Source organism: Helicoverpa zea, chromosome 7, assembly GCF_022581195.2.
Source record: "Helicoverpa zea isolate HzStark_Cry1AcR chromosome 7, ilHelZeax1.1, whole genome shotgun sequence".
Classification (NCBI taxonomy): Eukaryota; Metazoa; Arthropoda; class Insecta; order Lepidoptera; family Noctuidae; genus Helicoverpa; species Helicoverpa zea.
The window spans coordinates 10,326,083-10,351,155 of NC_061458.1; the positions used below are offsets into that span (position 1 = coordinate 10,326,083).

Below are 25,073 nucleotides of genomic sequence, written 5' to 3' on the forward strand. Positions count from 1 at the left end.
AGCATTTAAAATTTTGTTTATATTTTTTTGTATTAAATCAATTTAAACTATTAAAATGGTGAAAAAGTGTTGCGTTTCTACTTGCAAAAGTGAATCCTATGGTGGTTGCAATATATCGTTCCACAGGTTAGCTAGTAATAACATTTTCGTAAACCAAACAACTAGGGTGCCCATGAATTCTTGTAACGAGTCAAAATATGGGTGATGGATTTTAAAACTGTTGTACTATTGTTATAGCTTCCCAAAAAATGAAGAAAGGCGACATAAGTGGCTCAGCAGTCTATATATGAAGTAGAAATACAAAAAAAACAGTCTTCACTTCGAATCTTCCTGCTTTTATACTGCTAATTTCCGCTAATTATTAAAAGCCTTTATTAGTATCTTAAGGTCACAAACTGCGTAAGTTAAAACTTCAATACTAATCTGTGTTTAAAAATCTTAGCAAATTCGGATTTGTCTCACATAGCTTAATCTCATAGTCACCCTATTAGAAAGGGACAGACAGCCTCCGTACTAACTGTTTCACTCGGCTCGTTTTTTGGGTTTATATGCGCAGTCCTGTTTACTAATATTATGTCTATGGGTAAATTCGTAGATTGCTAAAGTCAAAATTGTTGCCATTCGCTGTAGATTGAAATCGTCCAAAGTATTAATAATCTGTGAGAAGAAAACCGTAACTTGTCAATATTTTTTTATGTCAATGTCAATATATATCATTTATCTTTCAAAAACTATAAAAACAGCGAAAATTTGGAAAAAAATCTCAGTGTTGTTTCTTTCAAATAATTTGCTAAAAGTCTCCAAAAGCTAAGTTCGTACCTAGAAATTGAAAAGTGGTTGTAGTATTTTATTCAATAATAACTAAACCAATACTTTAGTAAAAATGCTATGTCGGTTCATCCGTCGGTGTCTCCCGTCATCTTTTCAAACTTTGAGAACAGCGGCAACTACAAATTTGAAATGTCTCAGAAGATACAACATTCGTAAGTCTTATTAAAAAATCCAATATATCTCTGCTACTTAACACTCAGAACTTGGCGAACAAGGCTTTCTTTTATTTTATTTATTTTATAGATATAACTCCGTCATCCCACCTTACCATTACCAACACAGTACGATCATATTCAACACCAGTAAACGTTGAGGAATTAACAGTTGATTATAATTATGTGAAAAAGGCAACTACTAAGGACAGTACTCTTATAATTGATGTAAGGGAGCCTGATGAAATCAAAGAACATGGGAAGATTCCAAACAGCGTCAACATCCCACGTAAGTACTTTCATTATGATATAGATTAAATTTTAGGTAAGTACTTCAAATTTTCAACAGTACCACCCCAACATACTCATAAAATAATTGAGGACTATAAGACCACAATAATAAACTGTTCACATTCCATCCGCAATTATTCAAAACATAAAAAAAAACGGTAATAGGATAGGTAACATACTTATGTTTTACTCATTTGCACAGTGGGTAATGTGACACCAGTGCTGGGAACAATGCCTGACAAAGAATTTGAAACCACCTACAAAAGGCCCAAGCCTGCTGAAGATACAGAAATTATATTTTACTGTATGATTGGAAAGAGGTCAGGCATGGCACAACAGAATGCTATCAATTTGGGATTTAAAAAGTAAGTTGTAAAACATAGACATAGTTTGTCTGTTTATGTAAGCAGTTATATTTTTGAAATGAATATCTAGTACCTACCCTTGATCTATTGCATAATATCTCTTTCAAATGTCAAATCCATAAAGTTGTCTTCAGCTGCAATTTGTCTAGTAGCGTGTTAGTAGAAACCTGTAACTGTTTTATTGGTAGTCACACATCATATTGTAATCGTGTGAGACCATAATTTAATACTTGAGTTTGCAAAGGTTATTTTTTATTTTGCAACTGTAACTTATCTTTGCTTTATTTCAGTGCAAAGAACTACCTTGGTAGTTGGACAGACTGGGCAAGCAAAACCCAGTGAATCAGCTCAAATATGTTGGTAATGGTTAACTTGTCCTTGACATACTTATTGCTTCAAGTTGTTTTGGTTTTGTCAAATTATAAAAATGTTATGTTCCTTATTATTTGTGGTAAACAATAAATTGATTTTATTTCTATTATTTTTTGTTTGAGTTATTTCAGATTGTGGTTTTTATATCTGTGGAACCACAAATAGGTTCCAATAATGTGGTTACTTCACTATAAATGGCTGCAGAAGGACACATACTCGGTAGGTATTCTGAGATTAGAATGACAAAACTTTTAATTAAAATAAGAAAAATATTTTTATTTGTTTAACATACATCACATTTTAAACATTATTATCACTATGTCGACTGGACCAATCCGACCAGCTTCCCAAATAAGTTTTTGAGCTGAAAATAAAATGGAATATTTTAGAGTGATTTTCATAATATATGCGAGCCTACGAGCTCGCTTTATTTTAAGCTTTAAAAAACCGCATGCCTAAAACATTTCGGCATTTTCGCCTTTGCTCGAATGGGTGTATACTGTTCTCTGAAGTAGTAATTATAGTAAGTAGATGCAGTATATTTTATGTCGTTGTAAAATTGATAAAAAAACATGTGCCAGAATTAATATTTAACCCACACAAACATACACATGATAAGATTACTTTGAACCAACAGATTTATAAATGCAAATATTATGTTTCGGGGTACTAAAAATTAGATGGATTTAATAAGTTTGTATAAGAACTCTTATGACTAAGTGTAGATGGTACCAGTTGTTATCATACATACTTTACGTAGCCCATCTGCAAAGCCTTATGCAAGGCTTCGGAAGATCGTCTGCCAGACTGGCAATAGAAGATAAGCTCATCGGAATTTGATGGTTTCTCTCGTTGGTACTGACGCCGGAAATCCTCATGAGACATTGTCACCAATGACTCATGGACATCTCCCACTGTAACAAGAGAAGCTGTTATAATTTACATATTTATCTAACATAATAAATGACGAATTTTAATCCAGAATACTCATTTAAACACAGTACTCAGAAATCAGATCTAAACCAAAATGAATCTTAGACCCAAAAGAATAGAGTTTAAATTCTGGTTACTGCTAAGTTTATCCTATTATTTGTTTTAATATAATACTATAAAATTTTTCCTTCCTCAAGAAATAAATACATGAAATAAAGATTCATAAATATTATCAATTAAACTGCTGTTATGGGTCATGAAAGGTTGAATGTCTCAAATATTTACAGTTATTGTTATTCTTCTCATAACAACTTCTGTTGTTTAATATTATTATCTTTTTATTTGTAGTTTTTCAATTCTTTGAGATAAAGCTAAATATTTTTTTCTTACTGCCATCAGTCTAGGTTGTTTTGTGAAGAAAGTTATAAAAAATCAGAAATAAACATTTAGACACATTACATGGAATATTGATGCTGGATGGTATCTTGCCAGTGGATTGCACCTCGTCTGGGTCCCGAACATCAATGATCACTTTCTCTGGCTGGTGGATTACTTGCAACATATCTTCGTACTTCAACACTCTCTTGGGGTCCACCATTTTTATGAAATCTGTCTCTCCGTTTGTGCTTTCCCTTCTGCCTACTATGAAACTGTACAATGAATCTGTAATAAATAGTAAATTTATAAATAACCAGTCAGCGATATACATTTTTTTTCTTATATTACATATTATTGAGTTAGTACAGATGTGTTACTTGCACAATGCTTCACCTACAACTAATTATCATGTTAATTACATTCTATATATATTCTAAAATATACATGATGGAAACAAATACAATAAGAATTTACAAGTCTTTAATGATTGAGTTATTCAATTGTCTTACGAATGGAAGGAACAGAAAGTGAATAAATAATTATATTATAAAATATACCCTCATACTATATGATTAATACATGACACATGACAATGTTAGTTTAGGTATTGCAAATAAGTGTTATCACATGATAGTGACCAATACTTACAGTTGTGTAAATTAACTAGTTAACACTCATGTGTAAACAGATGCCAATATACTCTAAGAATAAAATTTATTGAACAACTCACAGTACCACTTGCAATAAATTCAACAATTTTATGATCGTCTTATACTTGAACATATGATATATAGCTATTACGTATAATACGTGCTATTCTTATAAGAGTAAGCTGTTAAATGAGGTATTGTTCAATAAAACTTGATAATACTCAATAACAAAAGGCATTCTTGTATGCACGATTGATCAGAGAAGCAGTTGTTATTATTAAAACATGGACATAACGGTAGAACTCAGGCCTAGGGCTCTGATACGTACGTATATTCGTCTTACGTACTGCATTTCTAGCAGTAGTAAGAGATGTAGGAAATGAAAACATCGCGTTAACTCTTTATTCTGTAAACACTGCGTAAAATTATTAAATGACTGGTGAAGAAATGACTAAATTAATCATAAAGGTATGCAAGCTATCATGCTAAAGACTTACCGTTTACCTAAAATAATATAAACTCAACAAAAAGGTTTACTTTCATGAAAAAGTTCTTCAAAATAAGCTTGTTTTGATTGATTGACGACTCTTTATTGACATTACCTATTGACTTTCAAGGCAGTGTTACCAACTCTTGAAAAATATTATCCCTAAAGTTGGTTTCAAAAACCCCTAAAATCGCCTTAATTATTGAGTTGTCCATCTAATAAAAAACCGGTTCCTATAAAAAAACATAGCTGTAAGGATTAGACATCAAATCGTAGGCCGATGCACCTAAAAAAAAAAAATTTTTTTGTTTTTTAGGGATTTTAGAAGGCGGTTTTGTTCAATACAAATCCGTAACAAGATTTGTCGTCCAGTTATGGATCGGAGTGTTGGGCATTGAAAAAGAGGGATGAGAAGAGAGTGCATGTAGCAGAAATGAGAATGCTGAGATGGATGTTTGGTGTTCTTCATTCTTGTAATGGATAAAGTGAGGAATGAGGAAGTCTGAAAGTAGCGCCAGTTACAGAAAAGATGAGAAGTAGATTGATGATTGTCATGGTATGGGCATGTAATTAGGAAAGATGATATGCATGTAACAAACTGTGTGCTAAGTATGAATGTAGATGGATGGACAGGAAGAGGAAGACCTAAGAAAAGATGGATGGATTGCCTGAAAGATGACATGAATAGAAAGGGAGTGAGTATGACGAGGGACAGGGGAAAATGGAAGAGGATGACATATTGCACCGACCCCAAATAAAATTGGGAACAGGGCAGGAGGAAGAACAAGAAGGCGGTTTTGTTTTCACAGACAATAAAGTGACCGCCAATGGCGCGAGTATCACCGCCAGTCACCACAGAGTGGTTGTAAATCGCTAGGTCATAAAAAATAAAAACCTCTAAAAAAGTCCCAACTTACTTATTTACCCCCTAAATCTGGGGGAAACCCAATAAGTTGGAAACCGTTTTTCAAGGCATGATTTACTGTTATGTGACACTTTATAAAACGTAAAATACATCGGTAAAATAGATGACCAATGTCGACCAATGTACAAAACTGAAATAGTTATGGAATTTTTAATAACTAGGTTAGAAAAAATACATTCTTTACGTAAAACGGGGGGGTTGTCTCCTTCTTCTATTCTATACGCTCCGAACTGTTGGGAAGTAACATAGCCAGTTTGGAATAAATAGGAACCACCACTACAAAATTCAAGCATTTTGCTTGGATCGAATGGAATGGTCATTTATATTATACATATTCTAGAGAGTAGGCATAGCTGGGCACCGTTAATAAAATTGTTAACTTCGTTAATCGTTAATTCGCTACAAAAAAAGTTAGCTTCGTTAAACGTTAAAGCGTTACATTTCGGAAGAATTAACGCAAGTTAAAGTTAATCGTTAATCCGTTAACTACGTGTAAAATTGCATTTTTATATCGTAAATAAATAAATGTGTAATTTAATTGTTGGACATAAGGTGCATATTCCCCTTCATAAACATTAACATGTTAAAGTTCTCGTCTGAAAGCGGGGCTCGTTTTGGTGTTAAAATGTCTTTACCCGTGGAAAACAGACGTTCTACTGCAGCGCTTGAGGGTATAGCAGTATTGTATTTAATAAATAGATTTATAAATATCTGTTCCCCCTAGGAATCCGGTGCTCCAATACCTACTGAATCCAATTGAGCTGAATTGTACAATCTCTTGGAAGAAGGCACCATAGACCACATCCACACAGTGCGGCAGATTATACAGAAGACCGAGGAGTATAATCAGCCCCTGTGTCTAGCATTTGTGGACTATGAGAAGGCCTTTGGCTCGGTTGAAATCTGGTGTTTCACTCGCTGCCACGCGCCGCGCTCGCCGCGCCCGGCACTTGTCTGAACCTGCTTTTCGCGCCTCGTCCCGCGGAGCCGTGCGGTAAATTAATAGTAGGCATTGGATTAACGATTAACGGACTTCTGCATAATTAACGGAAGTTAACATGTCCGTTAACATTTTTTAAAGTTAACTTAAAAGTTAATCCGCTAATCAAAATGTTAACTTCGTTAATTAACGATTAACGGATTAACGAGTTAATGCCCAGCTATGAGAGTAGGTACATTTATATCGATGGGTTTGTTTCACATTGACGCAATTATAAAACATGTCTTATAAAAAAGCATTTCCTTTATTTTATAAACTTCGGACTAGTTCCATCGCTGTGGTTAAATGACTGTATGGCTCCCTGCGGAGCGGCCCGCATAGGCACCGCATTACAACACGATTGTAACTGCTAATATTTTTTTTATGTCTGTGAACTGTGAGTTTCGGGTGGATCGTCGTTCTTCCGTCTCCTAGGAGACAGCAGTAGGCCCATGTCGGCGGCGCGTTTTCCCACGCACTCCCCAGAGAGTCAGCAAACCCCAGTGGGGCCTTTTAGGCCCAAAGCCTGCTAGGGCTGCGAGATTGTTCGAAAGAGTTACATAAAGGGCGTAAGAAGGAACATTGTTAGTAAAGGTCTGACACTTCCTGCGCTGCATCAAAAAATAAAAAAATATTTTTCATTAGACGGATCTATGCAGTCGGGAACTCTCTTTAAAATTTAAAAGTTACTCTATGAACCCTCCTCCGATGAAGATTACCGGAGTACCAACCACGAGAACCCAACCAACAAATATTTTGACAAAACTAGTGATGTTCATTGATTATTACCTCAATCGAAATACAGTGTCTAAATCGATTATAAGACTTGGCAAGACCATACAATAATAACAACAACAAATCAAAATGTAATATTGATACTAATTAATACATATTCATGTTAATTTTTTAATTACCTAATGTATATGTATATATGATGTGTAGTTTGTAAGTAGGTTTAGGGTAGGAAAATGCTAAGATATGATTTTTAGTTAGAGTTTATTTAAAAAACACTGTGTATTAAAATTTACAAAAAATAATTATAAGGCGTTTGGTTATACACCTGACAATTAAGTAATAATGATCGATAAAAAAGTTTTTACTTCACATTAATCAGTCTTGTACTTAGTGATGTTAAAGTAACATTGTTGGTGATTTATTGACATAAATATTAAATTGAATAGTTAAACGATAATTTGTACGTACCATTCATTACGTTAATTTTTTGCATTTTAGCGGCTGTAAACCTAATTTCTTATGTATATTAAGTAACACAAAAGTGTAGTTTTAAGCAGTCAGTTATTAAAACAGAGTATTTCTACTATTGTGATAGAATGTTAAAGTGTAAATGTATGATTTATATATAATATTAATTTCTTTGTCAGACAATAACTTGATAAACTTTTAACTAAGTTTAACCTGTTTGTCAGACCTAACTTTATATACCTAATCCATGATCATATAAAAGTTGACATTAGAATGAAGTGTTTGAATTTTACAACTTTTCTTCCCAAAAAATATAAGTTTTCTTGTCATTCTGGAGCAGTTTATCTGGTGGCAGTAATTCCATGTTGATTTATTGTGCGTTGACATAGCTCACAACAGTATTTAACTCGAATAACTAATTTTTTGCCACCTTTTCAAAGTATTTCTTCTTTTCATCAGGGTTTGGAATAATCTGTAATGATAAAATAACAATTAAAAAACTTATCTCAAACAAGTTTAGATTAAATTCAATTAAAGTTGTTATCTAGTATTATCAATTATTTTTTAGATACGCACCGTATCTTGCCCTGGTTTCCAGCCAGCAGGGCATACTTCACCATGCTTATCTGTATACTGGAATGCTTGCACCAGTCGTAAGGTTTCATCAACTGATCGCCCTACGGGTAAATCATTCATTGTGATCTGTCTCAAAACACCTTTGTCATCAATAATGAATAATCCTCTCAAAGTATGGCCTAAGTCTTCTAAGTAAACACCATAATCTTTGGCGATGGAGTGAGTTAAGTCACTAAGGAGCGGTATGTTAATTTTTCCTAGGCCACCTTCCTTGCGTGGCGTGTTAATCCAGGCAAGATGTGTGAAATGGGAATCAACAGAGCATGCCACCACTTCAGTGTTAATTTTCCTAAATTCTTCTACTCTCTCAGAAAAAGCTAATATTTCTGTAGGGCAAACAAAGGTGCTGAAACAAAATTGTTGCATATTAGGATTTTTACCAATAAAGTAATGTTTTAATATCATGTTATGTTGGAATATATAGTTTTTGCTCAACAAGAACAAAAAAGAAGTGAAAAGAGATAAATAATATGTATTATTAAATAAATTATCGGTTTAGTTTAACTACCATAGCTAAAGTAGGTAATATCATTATAATGCGAGATTTAACTGAAAGAAATCTATACTTACAAGTCCAGAGGGTAAAAAAAGAATACTAGGTATTTTCCTTTAAAGCTTGACAATGAAAGTTGCGTGATTTCACCGTTAACAACCGCAGTTGCTTCCCATTCAGGAGCCGGTTTCGAAACTGAAATTGAGGGAAATCAACAATTAATAATAAAAGTATCACAAATAATATTTTTACATAGATATGTATATAAAATACCTGTTTTACTAAATGGAACTTACTCATTGCCTTTGTAAATTGTAGTTTGTGATCAACTTTCCTTGCGCCGCCGGGGAAAACATTGCCGCTGCCGAATGAGTAGCAAGAATCACTATCAAATAGTGATGATTTACAAGAAACACTGAATGTTAGCACCAGTATGACAGAAACCAAATTATATTTCATGGTTTCTCATTTATTATTATCGCACCAAGTTGAATTAATTTTAAGTCAATGACTTATCTGACACGTATCGTGTATGTATCGTAGACACCCACCAACATATACATAAAAAGTCAGTCAATCACCGGCTAACCAATGCAACCTACTCCACACACACACGTCATACAGGTGTGTATTAACTGTACACACATAACACAAACGTGTTTATCTTCATTTTGACAAAAAAAAACAGCATCATTAAAAAATCCAATGAAACAACAAACACGTAAGCAAGTAAGTTCTACGTTCCATTTCACAGAAAAAGCATAACAGGGTTTCAATAATTGACATTTACTTGAATATTTTACGCTTATTTGTTACCTAAAATACACACAATAATATATAAAAATAAAACTCAATTTTTCATTGGTTTAAGTTTTTAGAATAATTTAAAAATGGAATCTCAAATCGATTTAAAATTTAATCGAGTAAATATTTAGTTAATCTTTTCGATTGTAGATAGTTTGGTTGGTATCGGTATGATGACATCACTATTATGCGCTTCGTTTCGTTCGCATTTCAGCGAGTCGTATAATTTTTCTGTTTTTGTGTTTTCAATGTAATTTTAAATAGTAAAATGATTTTATTACCGTCTATAAGTTTTCTTTACTGAATTTGACAAGTTTTGAGTCCATCGCAAGGTCTTGCGGTAAGTTTAAAAGTTTGCAATGGAATACACTTGTCGTTCTCGTTCATTATGGCGGTCTCATTGCTTTGGTTCGATGCTAGTTGTAAATAATTTCGTCATAACCACAAAACATTTACGTACAGAGAAGTGAACTGCGCCTGTAATCTTGTATGTGCACCTTTTAGATGGACGTACAGGACGATACAGTTTTGGACGTTGATTTGTTAGCTGACGATGGATCCGAAGAAGAAGGCGAAGCCCCGCCGTCGTCAGGTATAAACCTCTATATTCTATCAAAAAGTATTATAATATGTGCCATTTATTATTTATTTTTAGTACAAAATATATGAAAAATATTTTAAGTTTACATAAAATAGTAAGTTGATGTATCTAACTACTGTGCCCTGTGAACTCTGGCCCTTCCTTGTTATAATTCTGTGGTAAACCTTTGACTTCTAATTAAATGGCCTTGTGAAATTAGATCTAAACCAATTTTGTTTTGTTTTTGTATTTTTGTTGTCATTGTTAAGAGCAGAGCAGTAATATGTGTCTAAGAGTGTACCTTATATACTGTAATTAGCTATTTCCCGCGCATCCTGAAAAAACTACTTTGCGTTTATAGCCCGGTCAAAATAGACATTTGAAATAACAAAAATTCCCACAGAGCTGATTTTTGGTGGAGAGCTAGATTTGATCATTATAAATAGAATACTAAAAGTCCCCATCGATCCCATGTGTGCGTCAAAAGTTATTCGAGGTCAAATGTCAAAATTTTAGGTATTTTGTTTTTTTTTCGAAAACGGTAAGTTTTATCAAAAAAAGACATCAGACCAAAGTTGTAGATCTTTAAATTTTCTACAAAAATGGCATTAACAGTTTTCTCCTAAATGTTACCATTCCTGAGATATCGCGCTTCAAAGTATATTCCATACAGGACATGCACACATTTCCACGCCACCTGTGAGGTAGTGTACTCGGCGCGTTTTCTTTACCGTGGTTTCCCTGTAGGCCTACTCCACTAACTGTCATGACAATTTTAGGATAGTTTAAGGGAATAATTGCCGTCAAGTTCTAATATGATGTCATTATTGATATTAACTATTGGGTTAACTATCATTGTGATTGTTATAGATTTATCAGATTCATACAAAAACTCGTGGTGGCCTAGTGGGTAAAGAACCAACCTCTCAAGTATGAGTGGGTTCGATTCCAGGTCAGACAAGTAACAATGCAACTTTTCTAAGTTTGTATGTACTTTCTAAGTATATCTTGGACACCAATGACTGTGTTTCTGATGGCACGTTAAACTGTAGGTAGGCTGTCATTGAACATCCTTGGCAGTCGTTATGGGTAGTCAGAAGCCAGTAAGTCTGACACCAGTCTAACCAAGGGGTATTGGGTTGCCCGGGTAACTGGGTTAAGGGGGTCAGATAGGGCAGTCGCTCCTTGTAAAGGACTGGTACTTAGCTACATCCGGTTAAACTGGAAGCCGACCCCAACATAGTTGGGAAAAGGGCTCGGAGGATGATTTGATACTATAATCATTTTTGCAATTGCAAAAAATTATGTCAGGAGTTTTTCTGGAGCAGGTGGGAGTAAAGTTTTAATAGGGTCCAGATATTATGTATCAATTTCCAACCCCAGTCTTCTGGATAAAAATGGAAATGTCGAAGGAAAATTAGCGTGCGATAATTTTCTACAACTTTAAAAGCGGATTGTCGCGAATACAGCGGTTTAAAAATTTTTGTTCTGTGTTTAGTGATGCAGAACCATGCCTTAGGACTGCAGTACGCTGATATTTAGGATTTAAAAGTGGGCAATCTAGCCTTAGCGACAAACCACGTGAAGGTAATTCAAAACCCGATATGACCCAAGATAATATGGAGGCTATGCGGCAGTTAATTGTCGCAGACCAACATGTAACATACCGTGACATGGATCCGTGGGCATAACGATTGTTTTACATTCCCCAAAATTAAGTAAAGTCTCGTGGTAAACGTTTCAGCACACCTGAAAAAGCTGTTGACTCATACAAATCGGCCAATTTGACTACCCCCACTTCAGAATGGAATAAATATTTCAAGAACTGGGTTTAATGCATGCAAAGGGCATTAGATATCGCAGAGAATTCTTTGAAAAACAATAAATGATATTAACCTATTAGATTGTCTATACTTATTTCAAACTACACAACTTAAAGGCAGCCGTCGTATATACGTGGCTTATATATGCATATCATGTGTAGTGTGACTCTTTGAATCGCGATATCTCAGGAATGGTGAGATTTAGGAGAGAATTGTTAATGCCATTTTTGTAGCAAATTTAAAGATCTACAACTTTGGTCTGATGTCTTTTTTTGATAAAACTTACCGTTTTCGAAAAAAAAACAAAAAACCTAAAATTTTGACATTTGGCCTCGAATAACTTTTGACGCACACATGGGATCGATGGGGACTTTTAGTATTTTATTTATAATGATCAAATCTAGCTCTCCACCAAAAATCAGCTCTGTGGGAATTTATGTTATTTGACCACTACTTTTATGTCTATTTTGACCGGGCTATTACCTTATTAAAATATTCAGGTTTCATCCTAGCTCCATGTAAAAAAAAGTTTGTATGGTAATTAAATAGACAGAGAGATAAACTTTCCTGCAGCATATAATTTAATCAAATTATGTATTGAAATACCTAATACAGTAAATATATTTTAGAGTTCTACCCAGGACCTGGATCAACACCAACATCATGTGCCTCATCTCCTCGGGGGGAGGAGCCTGCCTCTCCTCATGGAGGGGTGTCGCAGCCTGCCTTCTTTCACCATCAGACATACACTCGGCCGTTCTTCACATCAGGCCGTAGGGGGCCAGGGCGTCCTAGGAAGGAAGGTCCTAAGTTGGTACGAGAAGGCAAGATAGTCAGAAGGTAAGTTAAAAGAATGAATGGAAATTTCTACAAGAGAGATAGATACAATGAAGATGTATTATTACACCCTAAAATCCTGACTTCAAGAGCAAGGAAAATTTATCATGTTTACCACTGCAGACAGCATTGTAAATAGTAATCTAGTCTTGTTTAGCAGAGATAGAATTTGTGGTATATGTTTTTGTAAATATGCGAGTTTATGGAAACTTTCTCAATGAGCTCTTATTAATAAGAAAAAAAGATCAAATACTTTTACTTTAAATTGCTTTTGAATATTCCATGTGTGTCAAGTATATAAAGTCAACTTTTGAAAGACAAAGTAAGCACAGGTTTAATTAATAAAATAAATAAATTGTTTAATGTGGATGAATGTAGGAGCACCCTACTCTATTATGAATCTTAATTGGGAATCTGTTCAGAAGAGGCATAGAGAATTACCTACATGCCAGCAACTATGATGGAAAATTTAACAACTCAGCCATTTGTATCCATTCATTCTTATCATATTTTTATTTTATGGCAATGTATTGTGTCATAGTTCTAATCCTTCACTGCACAATATACATAGGGAATTTACCTGAAATTAATTCAACTGGCTCTAATGTTGTAATCAAGTAGGAAAGTTACCTTTGAACTTCTTCAACAGATATAGAGGGGGGAATGCAGGTTCTCTTAGAGGAGCTAAGCGGCACCGCGGTAGTCGCGACGACTCCCTTGAAGACATGATGGATGACGATGATTTCTCTATTCCACCCCTGCCTGAAGAACCACCTTATATGCCTGAAAAATGGTACGAAAATCTGCATCTTGTTGAGTAATTGATTGTTGTTAGTAAATACCTAGGTAGTTATATTTATAAGTATAATTATGTTTTTGTTTAGGCCAGGGAAGGTGTGCGCTTTATGCAATTTGAGCGAACGAAGTCAGCTAGGTCAAGGCGAGATGCGGCAGGTTTCATGCAAACTCGGGGAAGGCGACGGCAGCACCACTCCTGGAATATCGAACTCCGGCGGCGCGACTCCTACCAATGCTACCACACCATCGAGCACTCCTAGCACCCCTGTGACTCCTGGGCTCGTGTCCCCGCCGCCTGAACTTGTGGACCCTAATCAACATCCTCTTGCGCTGCCTCTCAGTAGGCGCCAGAAAGCATTCAATAAGTGCAAGTAAGTATCTACACTTTCAATTGTTTATTGTTTTACTGTGGAATTTTACGCGTAAATCAATTGTTTACTAGTTCATACTTTCGTGTTTATAACTAAGTCATTCGATGATATAATCCAGGAAGTTAGTAATGATAAGGCAATGAATCACAACAGAAACATGAATAGACTTGAAACTGTAAGGTTTGTCGCAGTTTATCAATGACGTATTTTTGTTGACAGGACACCTCTTTACAACATGGAACATACAGATGAGTTATCCATCATCGGGTACCCAGAGATCTTGGAATTAGCAGGGGTTGTATCGTCAGGAGCATTATATGTCCATCGGTGTTGTCTTGAGTTCAGCCCGCCTTTCCAAGACCAAGTGTTTGCAGCTGCGAATTCTGATGAAGATAAAGAGCAGTTGGAAGAGGCGAGGGTTAAGGGGATTGTGACCGCCGCTCTGTCGAGGAAATGTGCCTTTTGTAGCAGACATGGTGCAAGCATACCTTGTAAAGTGAGTTTTTACTATGTATGATTTCTTAACAGATACATTCTAAGACAAAAATAATTTGAACATTTTAATTTTTACGATTTTTCTCAGGTTGTAATGTTGTATTTTTTGTTGCAGATGAGTTGCAGCAAATATTTTCACCTCCCATGTGTACTTGCATCTGGGGGTTTCATGGATTTCCAGATCAAGTCTTCCTTTTGCAAGGACCACCTTTATCAAGTGCCTCTTATTTGTAAGTTTATTTTTACATTTTAAAGCTGTAGAGTTGGTTTCTTATGACGCGCTAATCTCTGGCACTGGTCTGATTTGAAAAAATATTTTTAGCCTATTTATCAAAGGAGGCTATAGGTTGTTTTTGTAACCGGGTGCACGAAGTTGGCCCCAGCAGGTGAAACCACTGGCAGAAGCTAGTAATGATAATGTTTTTAAAGGAGTGTTATATTCGCAGGTACCGCAGACATAGACTGTAGGACGTGTAGAACTATCGGCGACATAGCTAACTTGATGACGTGCGTCACTTGCGGCGCGCATTACCACGGCACATGTGTGGGACTCGCCCAGTTGCCGGGTATGTACGATTTTCGAATTAATTTTAAATACTTTGTACATTGTGACAGAGCAGATGTAAGACTGAATAAAAAGGCAATAGAAAATTTAAATACAGCAGCAAAATTCCATATTTTCCAGACAACTATCAATGTCTTGTGAATCTTTTTCATTACTTCTTTAATGACTTTTGATGAGATGAGATTGAGTAAGGAATCTAAGTCGCATACCACACAGCTTCACGCAAATTAGCAACTTTGCAATGTTTGGTTCGTCTGATGTTTTGCCCCTCTAAAGCTGCCCTTTTTCTTTTAAATAGCAGGTATATCTTTTAGGTAGCAGTACCAAAACCTATACAGCCTTTCTACCTTAGACGCAACCTCAAATCTCCACATCTCCCCAGGAGTTCGTTCCGGGTGGTCGTGTCGCGGCTGCCGCGTGTGTCAGGTGTGCCGCGGCGAGGCCAGCACGGCCGACGCGAGGGCCGTCACCTGTGAACATTGCGATAAGCTATACCATGCGACTTGTCTGCGGCCCGTCATGGCGACCGTGCCTAAGTATGGGTGGAAGTGTAAGGTGAGGATTTTCAGGAAGAAGGTTGACTTTAGAAACAAGAAATAATATTGTGCCTTTACAAAGACAAAAACAACATCTATCTTCAGCAGCAGGTTGTTTGAAATTAGAACACCTGTGATTTGAATCAGCTGTGAATTGATCAAATCGAAAATTGGACCTTATCACTCCAAAAGTTTTCTCTTGTAAATGGCTTCGTAATTAATAATAATCCCTCCTGTGCACTGCCTAAAAAAATACATAATTATCTGTCATCAAATCTTTCTAATGAGCTCCTTATTAGCTAATTAGCTCCTTTAAAATATTACGGTTATTATGAAGTTATCATACTACAAATTAAACGTTCTCATACCACAACCCATTTTTCGATGTTCTGGAATTACGAAAAACGTTCTGGATTAGCCGCATTGTCGGCAAAAATTCGTGGCGTCCAGAGCATAGATACTCAGGGCTGTAAAGCGGACCTCTTTGTTGTTATCATCTTCTTGGCGAGTAATGGCACAAGCTTATTAACTCCAGTGCTGCCGCGTGTGCTCGGACTGCGGGTCGCGGTCTCCGGGCGCGGGCCCGTCGTCGCGCTGGCACGCGCACTACACCGTCTGCGACTCCTGCTACCAGCAGCGCAACAAGGGCTCCTGTTGTCCGCTCTGTCGCCGTGCTTACCGCGCCGCTGCCTATAGAGATATGATACGATGTATATTGTGTAAAAGGTATTTATTTATTTATTTACTGGAAGGAGAATCAACAGCTGTAACAAAGGAATAACAATTCTATATGATATAGTAAGCCAATTATAGATTCTCACGGGTGGAAACTGAAAAAGTAACAGACAACTTAGGATCACTAACAAGCACGATAAAAAAAAATAATAATAATATGCTTTTGCGGCTGTCAGGATCTTTCGAAACTAGTTAAACTTATTAGGCAAATATATAATTATTTTTCAATACACATGGGGTAGCTTTTGAGAATAGATAACTTCTGCAGAAAATTGTTTATTTTCCGGCAGAAGTTATCTATCCTCGTTTTACATTCTAATTTAACTTAAAATTAATTATAAATTTTGATAACAGATACGTACACGGAATGTGCGATCCGGACGCGGAACCACAGCAATACAGACAGAAGAAAGAATTGAATCCATCATATGAATACAGCTGTCCAATTTGTAAGGCACAGATGCATCTAACCGGTTCCAAGTCTGGATGTGAGTACACAAAAATGCACCTTATTTACTTTGCTATAAGGTAAATTTTCTGTATTGTAAAAATGTATGTGTTTTCTAACAGCTTTCGACGAAGATACGGTAGCGTCAACATCTCAGGATTCGTCGTTCGGCGATGAGAACTCGCAGCAAGAGCAGGATCCTCTTGCGATTGAACCAAAAGTAAATAGTTTTATATATTGTAGTGTAGGTTAAATAATTTGTAAGACATTTTTTATAATGATGTGGCAATTAGTTAATGATCCAAATGAGCATCAGATTATAAAAGGTGGAGCTTATTTTATAGTCAAATGGGATATTTGTAAAGACTTCTTTAAAATACCTCAGTTCTGAACTCAAAAAACTAATTCATAATTATGAGACTGAAGTAAGAATTAAATAATTATGACTAACTCATTATACATAACGTTGATATTAATCACTTAGGCGACACTTAATTATCTAAATTAGCGGCTGTACTAATATACAATTTCTTTTAGCCGGACGTGGGTCTGGGCAAGGGTAAACCATTCACGGTGTCAGCAAAAGTGGCGAAGAAGAAGATTGGAGGATACAAACTAAAGGGCGGGTTCCCTCCGGCGGGTAAACTGGGTTTCCAGAAACGTCAGCGATCAGTTCTGGACTTCGGAAGGAAGAGGGGTTCTAAACCAAAGATGAGGGGAGTGTTTGGAGTACCAGGTCTTGGGCTGCAAAGACCCCAGGCTCCTGATAATAAAGCGCCTGAAGATGATCCAGGTAAGAAACTTGTTTAGGAATAGGCGTGATCCTAACTAGGCCCCATTTTAGAAGGGCCAAAAATATTGTTTTTTTTTTTTTTTTTTTTTTAACACAAATTTTAATATTTACTAAGATATAACGCAGCTTAAGAGGGGGCTCGTGACGTCACGTCTATGTAAACATTGAACTTAGAAGTGACGTCACACAAAATTCAATCGTGTTATGTCTTCGTTGTTTTTTGTTTGTGAGACTAAATAAAAAAACTATTATTTTAGGGTTATCTAAAAGACGGACTAATTACTTTTTTTCAGTGATCATGCCTTCTTGAGGTGCTGCTAACATACATAATATTTATTTTTTCTTTTATATTTGTATCACAGGTGTGGAAAATAAATTAGTGTTGTGTTCGAGTAAAGACAAGTTCGTACTAACGCAAGATCTGTGCGTGATGTGCGGCGCTATAGGGACGGACTCGGAAGGGTGCCTTATAGCCTGTGCTCAGTGCGGGCAGACGTATCATCCTTATTGTGTTAATATTAAGGTGAGTGATTGGTTGTTTGGTCTGTGTAGTTTAAGTTTTTTTGTTTTCAGGTATCAGTTTATCATGACGGCCTAAATACATATAGTGAACTAGTGTGACAAGATTCCAATTTATAATTTTTCCTAATATTAACTTGAGGCTCTCTTTCGGTTTCAACATGGGATCATTATGTTCGGATCTTGTGTTTTAGGTTCTCGCAATATCCATATTTGACATGAATCCAAAGAATTTATGGCTCCGAACTTACCTTGTTGTCAATCGTAGTGGCGCGCGTTCGTTTGTCTGGCACTGTCCGCTGACCGCGTCTGTCGCGTACGATGACACAGGAAGCGCGCGGCTGCGGTCGACCGCGGTGCTCGCAGAGTGTGGCTAACGTATCTGTAATGTAGGTATCTCAAGTGATCGTGACGCAAGGCTGGCGCTGCCTGGACTGCACCGTGTGCGAGGGCTGCGGGGCCCGGGGCGACGAGACATTACTGCTGCTGTGCGACGACTGCGACACCACGTGGCACACGTACTGCGCCCGGCCGCCGCTCGCCGACGTGCCGCGCGGGCCCTGGCGCTGCGAGCGCTGTCGCCGCTGCCTCACGTGCGGCACGCGCCAGACGCTGGCCTGGTGCGACAACTACACAGGTACGTACTGCCACACCACGTGCCATGACAATTCAGATAGCTGGGACACCGCTTTTCATCATCGCCCAAGCAAACATTCTTCAACTATTTTCAGTATACCTACCGACAAAAACAAGATACCATTCTGCAAGATTCCACGTCTGCGGCAATTTAATATAGAATCATTTTTCCACAGAATGTGCCCCTTGTGCATCACTGGTGATGTGCTGCGTGTGCTCGGAGCCGTACTCCGACGGCGAGCTGATCATCCAGTGCGAGGGCTGCCGGCGTTGGCTGCACGCCTCCTGCGACTCCATCCGCAGCGAGAGTGACGCTGAAGTGTGCTGTCGGGCTGGGTGAGTTGAAATTGTAGTTGCGCTAAATTGCGCATTGGTTTGCACCAATTTGCGCTTAAATCTGCGCTAAATTGCGCTTATATTTGCGCAAAATGAGCAATTAAATGATTATAGGCTGTTTCAATCATACGTTTTATAACAAAATTTCATTTTGAGACCGATCTTTTTGGCGCCATAATACGTTTTAAAAAGACGGTTTCTGACTCATGCGAAATATTCTTTCCAATCACAGCTATAAATGTGTACTATGCCGTGGCCGCGAGCTGCCACCACCTCACCTTGCGCGAGCCATCGAGAACGGCTCAGCCACGGCCAGTGCGATCTGCAACCCCGTGGCCTCGCGCCCAGTGCCCAGGCCCACGCCCCAGTCCCTCGGCCTCGCGGGCGAGTACTACGTAGACGACGTCTGCCTCTCGCAGCGCGGGGCACATCATATGAAGCAGTTGGAGGCCGAGATGGGTATCACGCACACGAGGCGTAAGCGTCGCTTCAAGAATGATAACACTGAGAAAGACGCAGGTGAATATTTTGTCGGTTTTCAGCTTTGCATGGGGGTATTTTTTATGGGGGTGGAAGTATTTTCTATGTACTGTGTAAATTATTTTAAACCGTCATTTACTATATCTATGGTTAATATTGCTTTATGTAAAACAGAGTTTAAACTTAAAAACAGCTAAACTCTTTGTCTATGCCTTATCTATCTATGCTTACTATATTATATGATTGCTCTATGTAGGTATATGTATACAGGGTTACTGGTAAGTAGACCGCATCCTTTCAGGAGGTGATAGTATAGGTCAATACGGACAAATTTGACCCTGGGATACACTGGGCAAAAGTTAACCCGTTTCAAGATAATCGAATTTTAAGATCTTTTCTTTACAAGTCGTCTAGGTACACGTATACATTTTTATTACTAGTTAAAAGTCTCGTTTTTGCGGATTTTTGTGTGTTTTGTGGCTTTTTGGATAGCCATATAAATGTAGATGTTTTTTAAGTATTCTGCACAAAAAAATGAAAAGTAATATTTTTGAGAAAATATCTACTAAAAAAGTAATTTCTGTTCGCTATAATTTCCTCTGAGATTTGTACAGTTTTATGGTTTGTTATTATGAAATGATTCATCTTCTATCCAAAAACAAACAAAAATCCACAAAAATGAGACTTTTAACTAATAATGAAAAGTTATACGTGTACCTAGACGACTGATCTTGAAATTCGATTATCTTGAAACGGGTTAACTTTTGCCCAGTGTATCCCAGGGTCAAATTTGTCCGTATTGACCTATACTATCACCTCCTGAAAGGATGCGGTCTACTTACCAGTAACCCTGTATAATTATTTAATTATTACATGTAAGATGTGTATCTAACATGAGTTTTTGTATGTTCGACGCTGGCATTGTGGATTAGAAATAATGGCATCTATTGAAACAGTGGTTCAGAATGCAGACGTCGAGATGGGAGATGACTCCAAGCCTGACAGCACGGCTGAAGTTAAAGACGAACCAGGTGAGTTTTGCAAAGATCCAACATAGAATAGTTGTGAAGAAAATACCTGCTAGGAAGTAAGTTTATAGCGCTTTATAGTGATGATAGGATCTGAAGTGTTAACTGGTTATTTTTTGGAGAATTATCGATACTTGCAAATGAATCCAACCACAAGACAATAGTTTGCTCATAATCCCATAAATCCCTAATCAAAATTAATTTAAAATCTAATTATTGCTAGGCAAACGACCCAAATATATCTCTACTATTTAAACTTTCATCACAGGAGTACCAAACACGAATTTCAAGGAAGGCATCCTATGGAACGTCGCCAACGACGGGCCTCCTCCCGAAGGCTTCACCATCTATACCACAGACTCAGGGTTAACCGTACTGCGCAGAAAGAGGCAGAGGAATTTGAACAAGCTCGGTATTGGTGGCTTTGTGGTACGGCAGAGACAAACCACGGCTAAAGCTCAAGCTGATGAAGAGAAAGATGGAGATGGGACTCAAGCTTCTGGAGGTAAGATGGGAAAGAACACAGAAGAGTTATAGGCCAGTTTCACCGGTTACTGATAAAGGCTCTGATAGTCTGTCAGGAACTCATCTATCAGATGAAGTTATAGTTTATCTGCTATCAGTATCTGACAGAAATTTAAGCAGCCTTTATATGGCAGATAGCATTAACTATCACATAACTGACAGTTTTTCAGTAACCAGTGAAACTGGGCTGTCATTTTTTTTTTATAGAGAAGTGGATGTTTAAAAATAATATTGTCTTTGTACATAGAATCACCGAGTAATAAGCGCAAACCGCGTCGTAAGCCTCGATCTAAGCTGATGGAGCAGTTTCCATCATACATGCAAGAAGCATTCTTTGGGAAAGAACTGCTGGAGCCAACTAAAGCAGCCGTTTCGTCAACTGGTAAGATTATTTTTGTATATCTGTGCTCTTACTTGCCCTTGTAATTTTCCAAAGCCTTCTTTGAAAGTCAGTTTTACTCATATTTTACCCCCAAAGCGTCACGCAAATACCCGTGAATATTATTTACTAAGACACAGTTGCACCGTCTAACCGGCCGTATTTTTGCCGCCCACTAGTAAAATCGGCGATTTCACAACTCAAAACGATTTCGTTATCGTTATAGTTAAATAGTGTAATTCACCCTAAGTTTACTTGACTATTTACAGTTAGCCTGTTCAAAATTGGACTTTGATAAAAAAAATAACTATTGCCTAAGGCATTCCAAAGCTTGTTGTCGGTCATATACTATTTTATTAACCCCCGACGCAAAAACGACGGGGTGTTATAAGTTTGACGTGTCTCTGTGTGTGTGTGTGTATGTGGCATCGTAGCTCCCAAACGGATGATCCGATTGTAATGCGGTTTTTTTTTGTTTGAAAGGAATGTCATTCGGGAGTGTTCTTAGCTATGTTTGGTGGAAATCGGTTCAGGTCTTTAAGGTCATCAGCTCGTTTGATAGGTGTGATAGGAATGTTACACGCTCAGTTTACTTGCAAGCATATGTGGGATCTGAAATTTGAAACACTAATGTCTTCTGGAACCGCTGAGCTGGTCTGCTGTTAGGGCACGAAGATAGGAGACGTAACCCTGAACTGCCTTTTAGTAAACGCATCGAGTTTGGGCTCGTTGAATTTGTCTTGACTAGTTCTCTTCATGATTGTAATTGACGAGAACCTGATACTGGAAATTGGATGTGACGGATGAAACCCTGGAATGCCGGAATGAAACGGATAAACCGATTTATATTTTTGCTGAAAATCTAGAATGACCAAAAGTTAATCTTTATTGATTCTTAATCTGTGCAATTCTCCCAGAGCCAGTTTGTCATGAGGATTGTTAAACAGCTTCCTTTGGCCGTGATCGCATATAGCGACCCCATCTTAAAATAAAAGAAATTAAATGAAGGAAGGAAAAATTAAGGAGCTCCTTCAAAAAGCATGAAATAAAATTAAATTATAAATTAAAAAAAAACCCCGATCCAAAAAAAGTACGCAATTAAACCCTATAAAAAGCAAAAAATAACTTTAAACACTACGTAAGTACCAACTAAAGCATGTCAGACTAAACAAAATTTTGACGTGTCGGGGGACCGCTTTTTACCTTTAAAAATACTTACATAAATCAAATGATACCTACCTAATTATAACACTCGTATAAAAAACACGTATCTAAACACAATTATTTTATATACAAAGTTATATGTAGTATACAGGAATGAATTTTAAGCAGTCCGCAAAAAATAACTGGTGGTCCAGAATCATTAATAGAACATATCTGCATCATCAGTAAAATTTTTTTTTTCATTCATTTGTGTGCCCTAAAATCAGCAAAATATGGATACCAACTATTCTTACGCGCGCCGAGCACCGCTCGCGTCAGTAAACCGGTTTCGCGTTGCCGCCCCGTGCCTACTATGACGACTGTGACCGTACAATCGGTTACAAAATAAACATCTTTCGATATCAATAACTTTTCTTTTTTGTACTAAAACACGACAAATTAAAAATATACGTATCTATAAAACTTATTCAACTATAAGTTGACAAAGTTTGCGCACTGGATAAAATTCATTCCTGTATATATTGTAGCAGTAGATAATTACTTCTAACGTGAGGCTAATAAATTAGAGCGGTCCCCCGACACGACAAAATTTTGTTTAGTTTGACATGCTTTAGTTGGTACTTACGTAGTGTTTAAAGTTATTTTTTGCTTTTTATAGGGTTTAATTGCGTACTTTTTTTGGGTCAGGGGTTTTTTTAAATTAATAATTTAATTTTTTATTCAGCTATTTAATATTATTTTTTTATTATTACTCAGCGAATCCTGCAGAAAGTCCAGGCGGTTCCCTCCGACCAGCTACACCGGAAGGGTACCGAGAGCTGCGGGACTTCAAGTGGGACCTGGACAACTCAGACAGCGACGGCGAAGATGTACTCGCCGCGCTAACTAGCTTTAATGATCATGATACTTCGGTTATTATAGCGCTGAATTCGGTAATTTTGAATTGATAATACAAGTTTAAATCGAAAATGTACGATGTAACTTAATCCTTTTTTATTGGTAATAGGGTATTATTAATTTTGTCTACGAATTCCTGAACTCCAATGAAGAGTTTTTAAATGAGAGAGACTTCTATTTCTGCTCGGTTTAGGGCTTCTACTTTCAGTTTGAAGCTTTAAGTTGTACTTATTGAAAAACCATTTGCTGAGTGACAACACATCCTAGAACACCCCTATTTACTTAGCTATTTCATTCAATTATTTATTTCTTACAATCCTGCAGTCTAGTTAGTAATTTTGAAAAGTTTATATGCGCTTATCACCCCTTATCTTGGAAAACAGGACGAAGCCGAAATCCTCAAGTCCCTAAAACCGAAAGACGAGAAAGAAGACTCATCAGCCGCCACCAACTCAGATGGCACAGTGAAGATAAAGACAGAAACTGATGATGGACAGCTAAAGCATACGGAAGACTCCACGGCTTTGAAGAACGCGATACTTGGTCCTCAGCCCGCTGAGGCGGAACAACCGCCCACTGTGGCTACTGAGAGCATACCTACCGTGCATAGTACGAAGACTGAGACTATTAGCAGTGGTGAGTGTTTTCTTTTTTATTTTATTTTTCTTGGGAATTTAAGGGTCACAGAAAATACAGGGCAGTGCAAATAAGTAAATAGCGCCGAACTTTTAGCTAACTCCATGGTACTAGTAAATTTTACTCCATTCTTTGATTTTTGAGTATGTGTGCATGTTTCTTCCCCTTTTACGTAAAAACTACGGGATGGATTTTGTCTTATATAAACTTGTCAGTAATATATGTTATTATATATCAAAATAACATTAACATACAGGATACCTTTTATGTCCTGTCCTGGAAAACCGCGGAGCGAAGCTAGTGTAATGTTGATAAAATATTTTTTAAAATAGTTGTGATATTATAAATTTTTCGTCCTAGAAACTGGTGGTTCATCTCAAGCATCGACAATATCGCCGAAAGACGACCTTTCCCTGTTGGGCGTGAGTTTAGACGCGATGGTTCGCGACGGACTGCCCGACATGGACAGCAATGACGTCGATGAAATATTCAAAGGAGTACTCACTGATGATTCGCAGGTTTGTCATGATTTTTTAATGTTTATTTCAATTTGGACACCTGCATTATTGGACTTAATAAAAAGTGCATTTGACATCATGACACTGACACTCGGAAGGTGCAGGGAAAATTCTCAATAGAAAAGTAAGAAAGAAAGACAAGAACAACATTGTATTCACGCGAGTGACACATGGACAAAAACAAAAAAAAAATACAAAAAAAAATTGACATAAACAAAAAGGACGAATTACAATAAGAGACACGACACGAGAAGAAGGTACATAACGGGAAATATGTGTCACACCCGCGTGAAGCGGCAAGGCTTTAGAGATTGTCAAGTAAAGAACTGTATTCTTACTTTTCTGTCTGTGATTTCATCAAAATTTTCGGAATCTATGCTTCATTCTGTGTGAATATTTTCGATATTTAAAGACTGTGATGTATTGATGGATCTCATAGACTTAAGTTTAAATGTATAATCATGTCTGTAATAGC

At 37.1% G+C, this 25,073-nt stretch overlaps 4 protein-coding genes across 13 annotated transcripts in view; 2 read left to right on the plus strand and 2 right to left on the minus strand.

Annotated features, from left to right (window-relative positions):
* Window positions 1–702: 702 nt before the first annotated feature.
* On the plus strand, window positions 703–2,120 carry LOC124632000 (putative thiosulfate sulfurtransferase, mitochondrial). The gene is made up of 4 exons (XM_047166652.1): window positions 703–983; window positions 1,075–1,272; window positions 1,477–1,639; window positions 1,930–2,120. The coding sequence occupies exons 1-4, from the start codon at window positions 884–886 to the stop codon at window positions 1,979–1,981; spliced, it is 513 nt and encodes a 170-aa protein (XP_047022608.1). The 5' UTR covers window positions 703–883; the 3' UTR covers window positions 1,982–2,120.
* Window positions 2,121–2,266: 146 nt separating this feature from the next.
* LOC124632001 (rhodanese domain-containing protein CG4456-like) lies at window positions 2,267–4,625 on the minus strand. 3 transcript variants are annotated; one of them, XM_047166653.1, is made up of 5 exons: window positions 4,470–4,590; window positions 4,301–4,387; window positions 3,404–3,607; window positions 2,763–2,925; window positions 2,267–2,375 (listed from the first exon to the last, which is right to left on the minus strand). In XM_047166653.1, exons 2-5 carry the CDS (start codon window positions 4,359–4,361, stop codon window positions 2,312–2,314), a joined length of 492 nt encoding a protein of 163 aa, XP_047022609.1. In that variant the 5' UTR covers window positions 4,362–4,387; window positions 4,470–4,590; the 3' UTR covers window positions 2,267–2,311. The 3 variants fall into 3 exon arrangements, with proteins under 3 accessions (XP_047022609.1, XP_047022610.1, XP_047022611.1); XM_047166654.1 differs by lacking the exon at window positions 4,301–4,387 and having other exon boundaries at window positions 4,470–4,625; XM_047166655.1 differs by lacking the exons at window positions 4,301–4,387; window positions 4,470–4,590 and adding an exon at window positions 3,971–4,142.
* A 2,715-nt stretch (window positions 4,626–7,340) lies between these two features.
* Window positions 7,341–9,436, minus strand: LOC124631924 (peroxiredoxin). The gene is made up of 4 exons (XM_047166558.1): window positions 8,992–9,436; window positions 8,773–8,890; window positions 8,143–8,548; window positions 7,341–8,038 (listed from the first exon to the last, which is right to left on the minus strand). Exons 1-4 carry the CDS (start codon window positions 9,152–9,154, stop codon window positions 7,982–7,984), a joined length of 744 nt encoding a protein of 247 aa, XP_047022514.1. The 5' UTR covers window positions 9,155–9,436; the 3' UTR covers window positions 7,341–7,981.
* A 244-nt stretch (window positions 9,437–9,680) lies between these two features.
* Window positions 9,681–25,073, plus strand: part of LOC124631763 (histone-lysine N-methyltransferase 2C-like) — a 46,141-nt gene continuing 30,748 nt past the window's right edge. For 6 of the 8 annotated variants that reach the window (XM_047166346.1, XM_047166354.1, XM_047166351.1 and 3 more), the window contains exons 1-23: window positions 9,681–9,839; window positions 10,004–10,091; window positions 12,532–12,742; window positions 13,389–13,532; window positions 13,624–13,908; window positions 14,128–14,404; window positions 14,519–14,633; window positions 14,850–14,969; window positions 15,351–15,523; window positions 16,040–16,230; window positions 16,594–16,727; window positions 16,810–16,907; window positions 17,225–17,480; window positions 17,843–18,003; window positions 18,393–18,636; window positions 18,812–18,971; window positions 19,204–19,490; window positions 20,384–20,482; window positions 20,748–20,984; window positions 21,252–21,386; window positions 23,304–23,479; window positions 23,828–24,080; window positions 24,441–24,598. In XM_047166346.1, coding sequence (XP_047022302.1) covers window positions 10,004–10,091; window positions 12,532–12,742; window positions 13,389–13,532; window positions 13,624–13,908; window positions 14,128–14,404; window positions 14,519–14,633; window positions 14,850–14,969; window positions 15,351–15,523; window positions 16,040–16,230; window positions 16,594–16,727; window positions 16,810–16,907; window positions 17,225–17,480; window positions 17,843–18,003; window positions 18,393–18,636; window positions 18,812–18,971; window positions 19,204–19,490; window positions 20,384–20,482; window positions 20,748–20,984; window positions 21,252–21,386; window positions 23,304–23,479; window positions 23,828–24,080; window positions 24,441–24,598 — 4,002 coding nt within the window. In that variant the 5' untranslated portion in view covers window positions 9,681–9,839. The remainder of the gene's footprint in view (window positions 9,840–10,003; window positions 10,092–12,531; window positions 12,743–13,388; window positions 13,533–13,623; window positions 13,909–14,127; window positions 14,405–14,518; window positions 14,634–14,849; window positions 14,970–15,350; window positions 15,524–16,039; window positions 16,231–16,593; window positions 16,728–16,809; window positions 16,908–17,224; window positions 17,481–17,842; window positions 18,004–18,392; window positions 18,637–18,811; window positions 18,972–19,203; window positions 19,491–20,383; window positions 20,483–20,747; window positions 20,985–21,251; window positions 21,387–23,303; window positions 23,480–23,827; window positions 24,081–24,440; window positions 24,599–25,073) is intronic. The other 2 variants (XM_047166349.1, XM_047166347.1) reach the window with 2 other exon arrangements.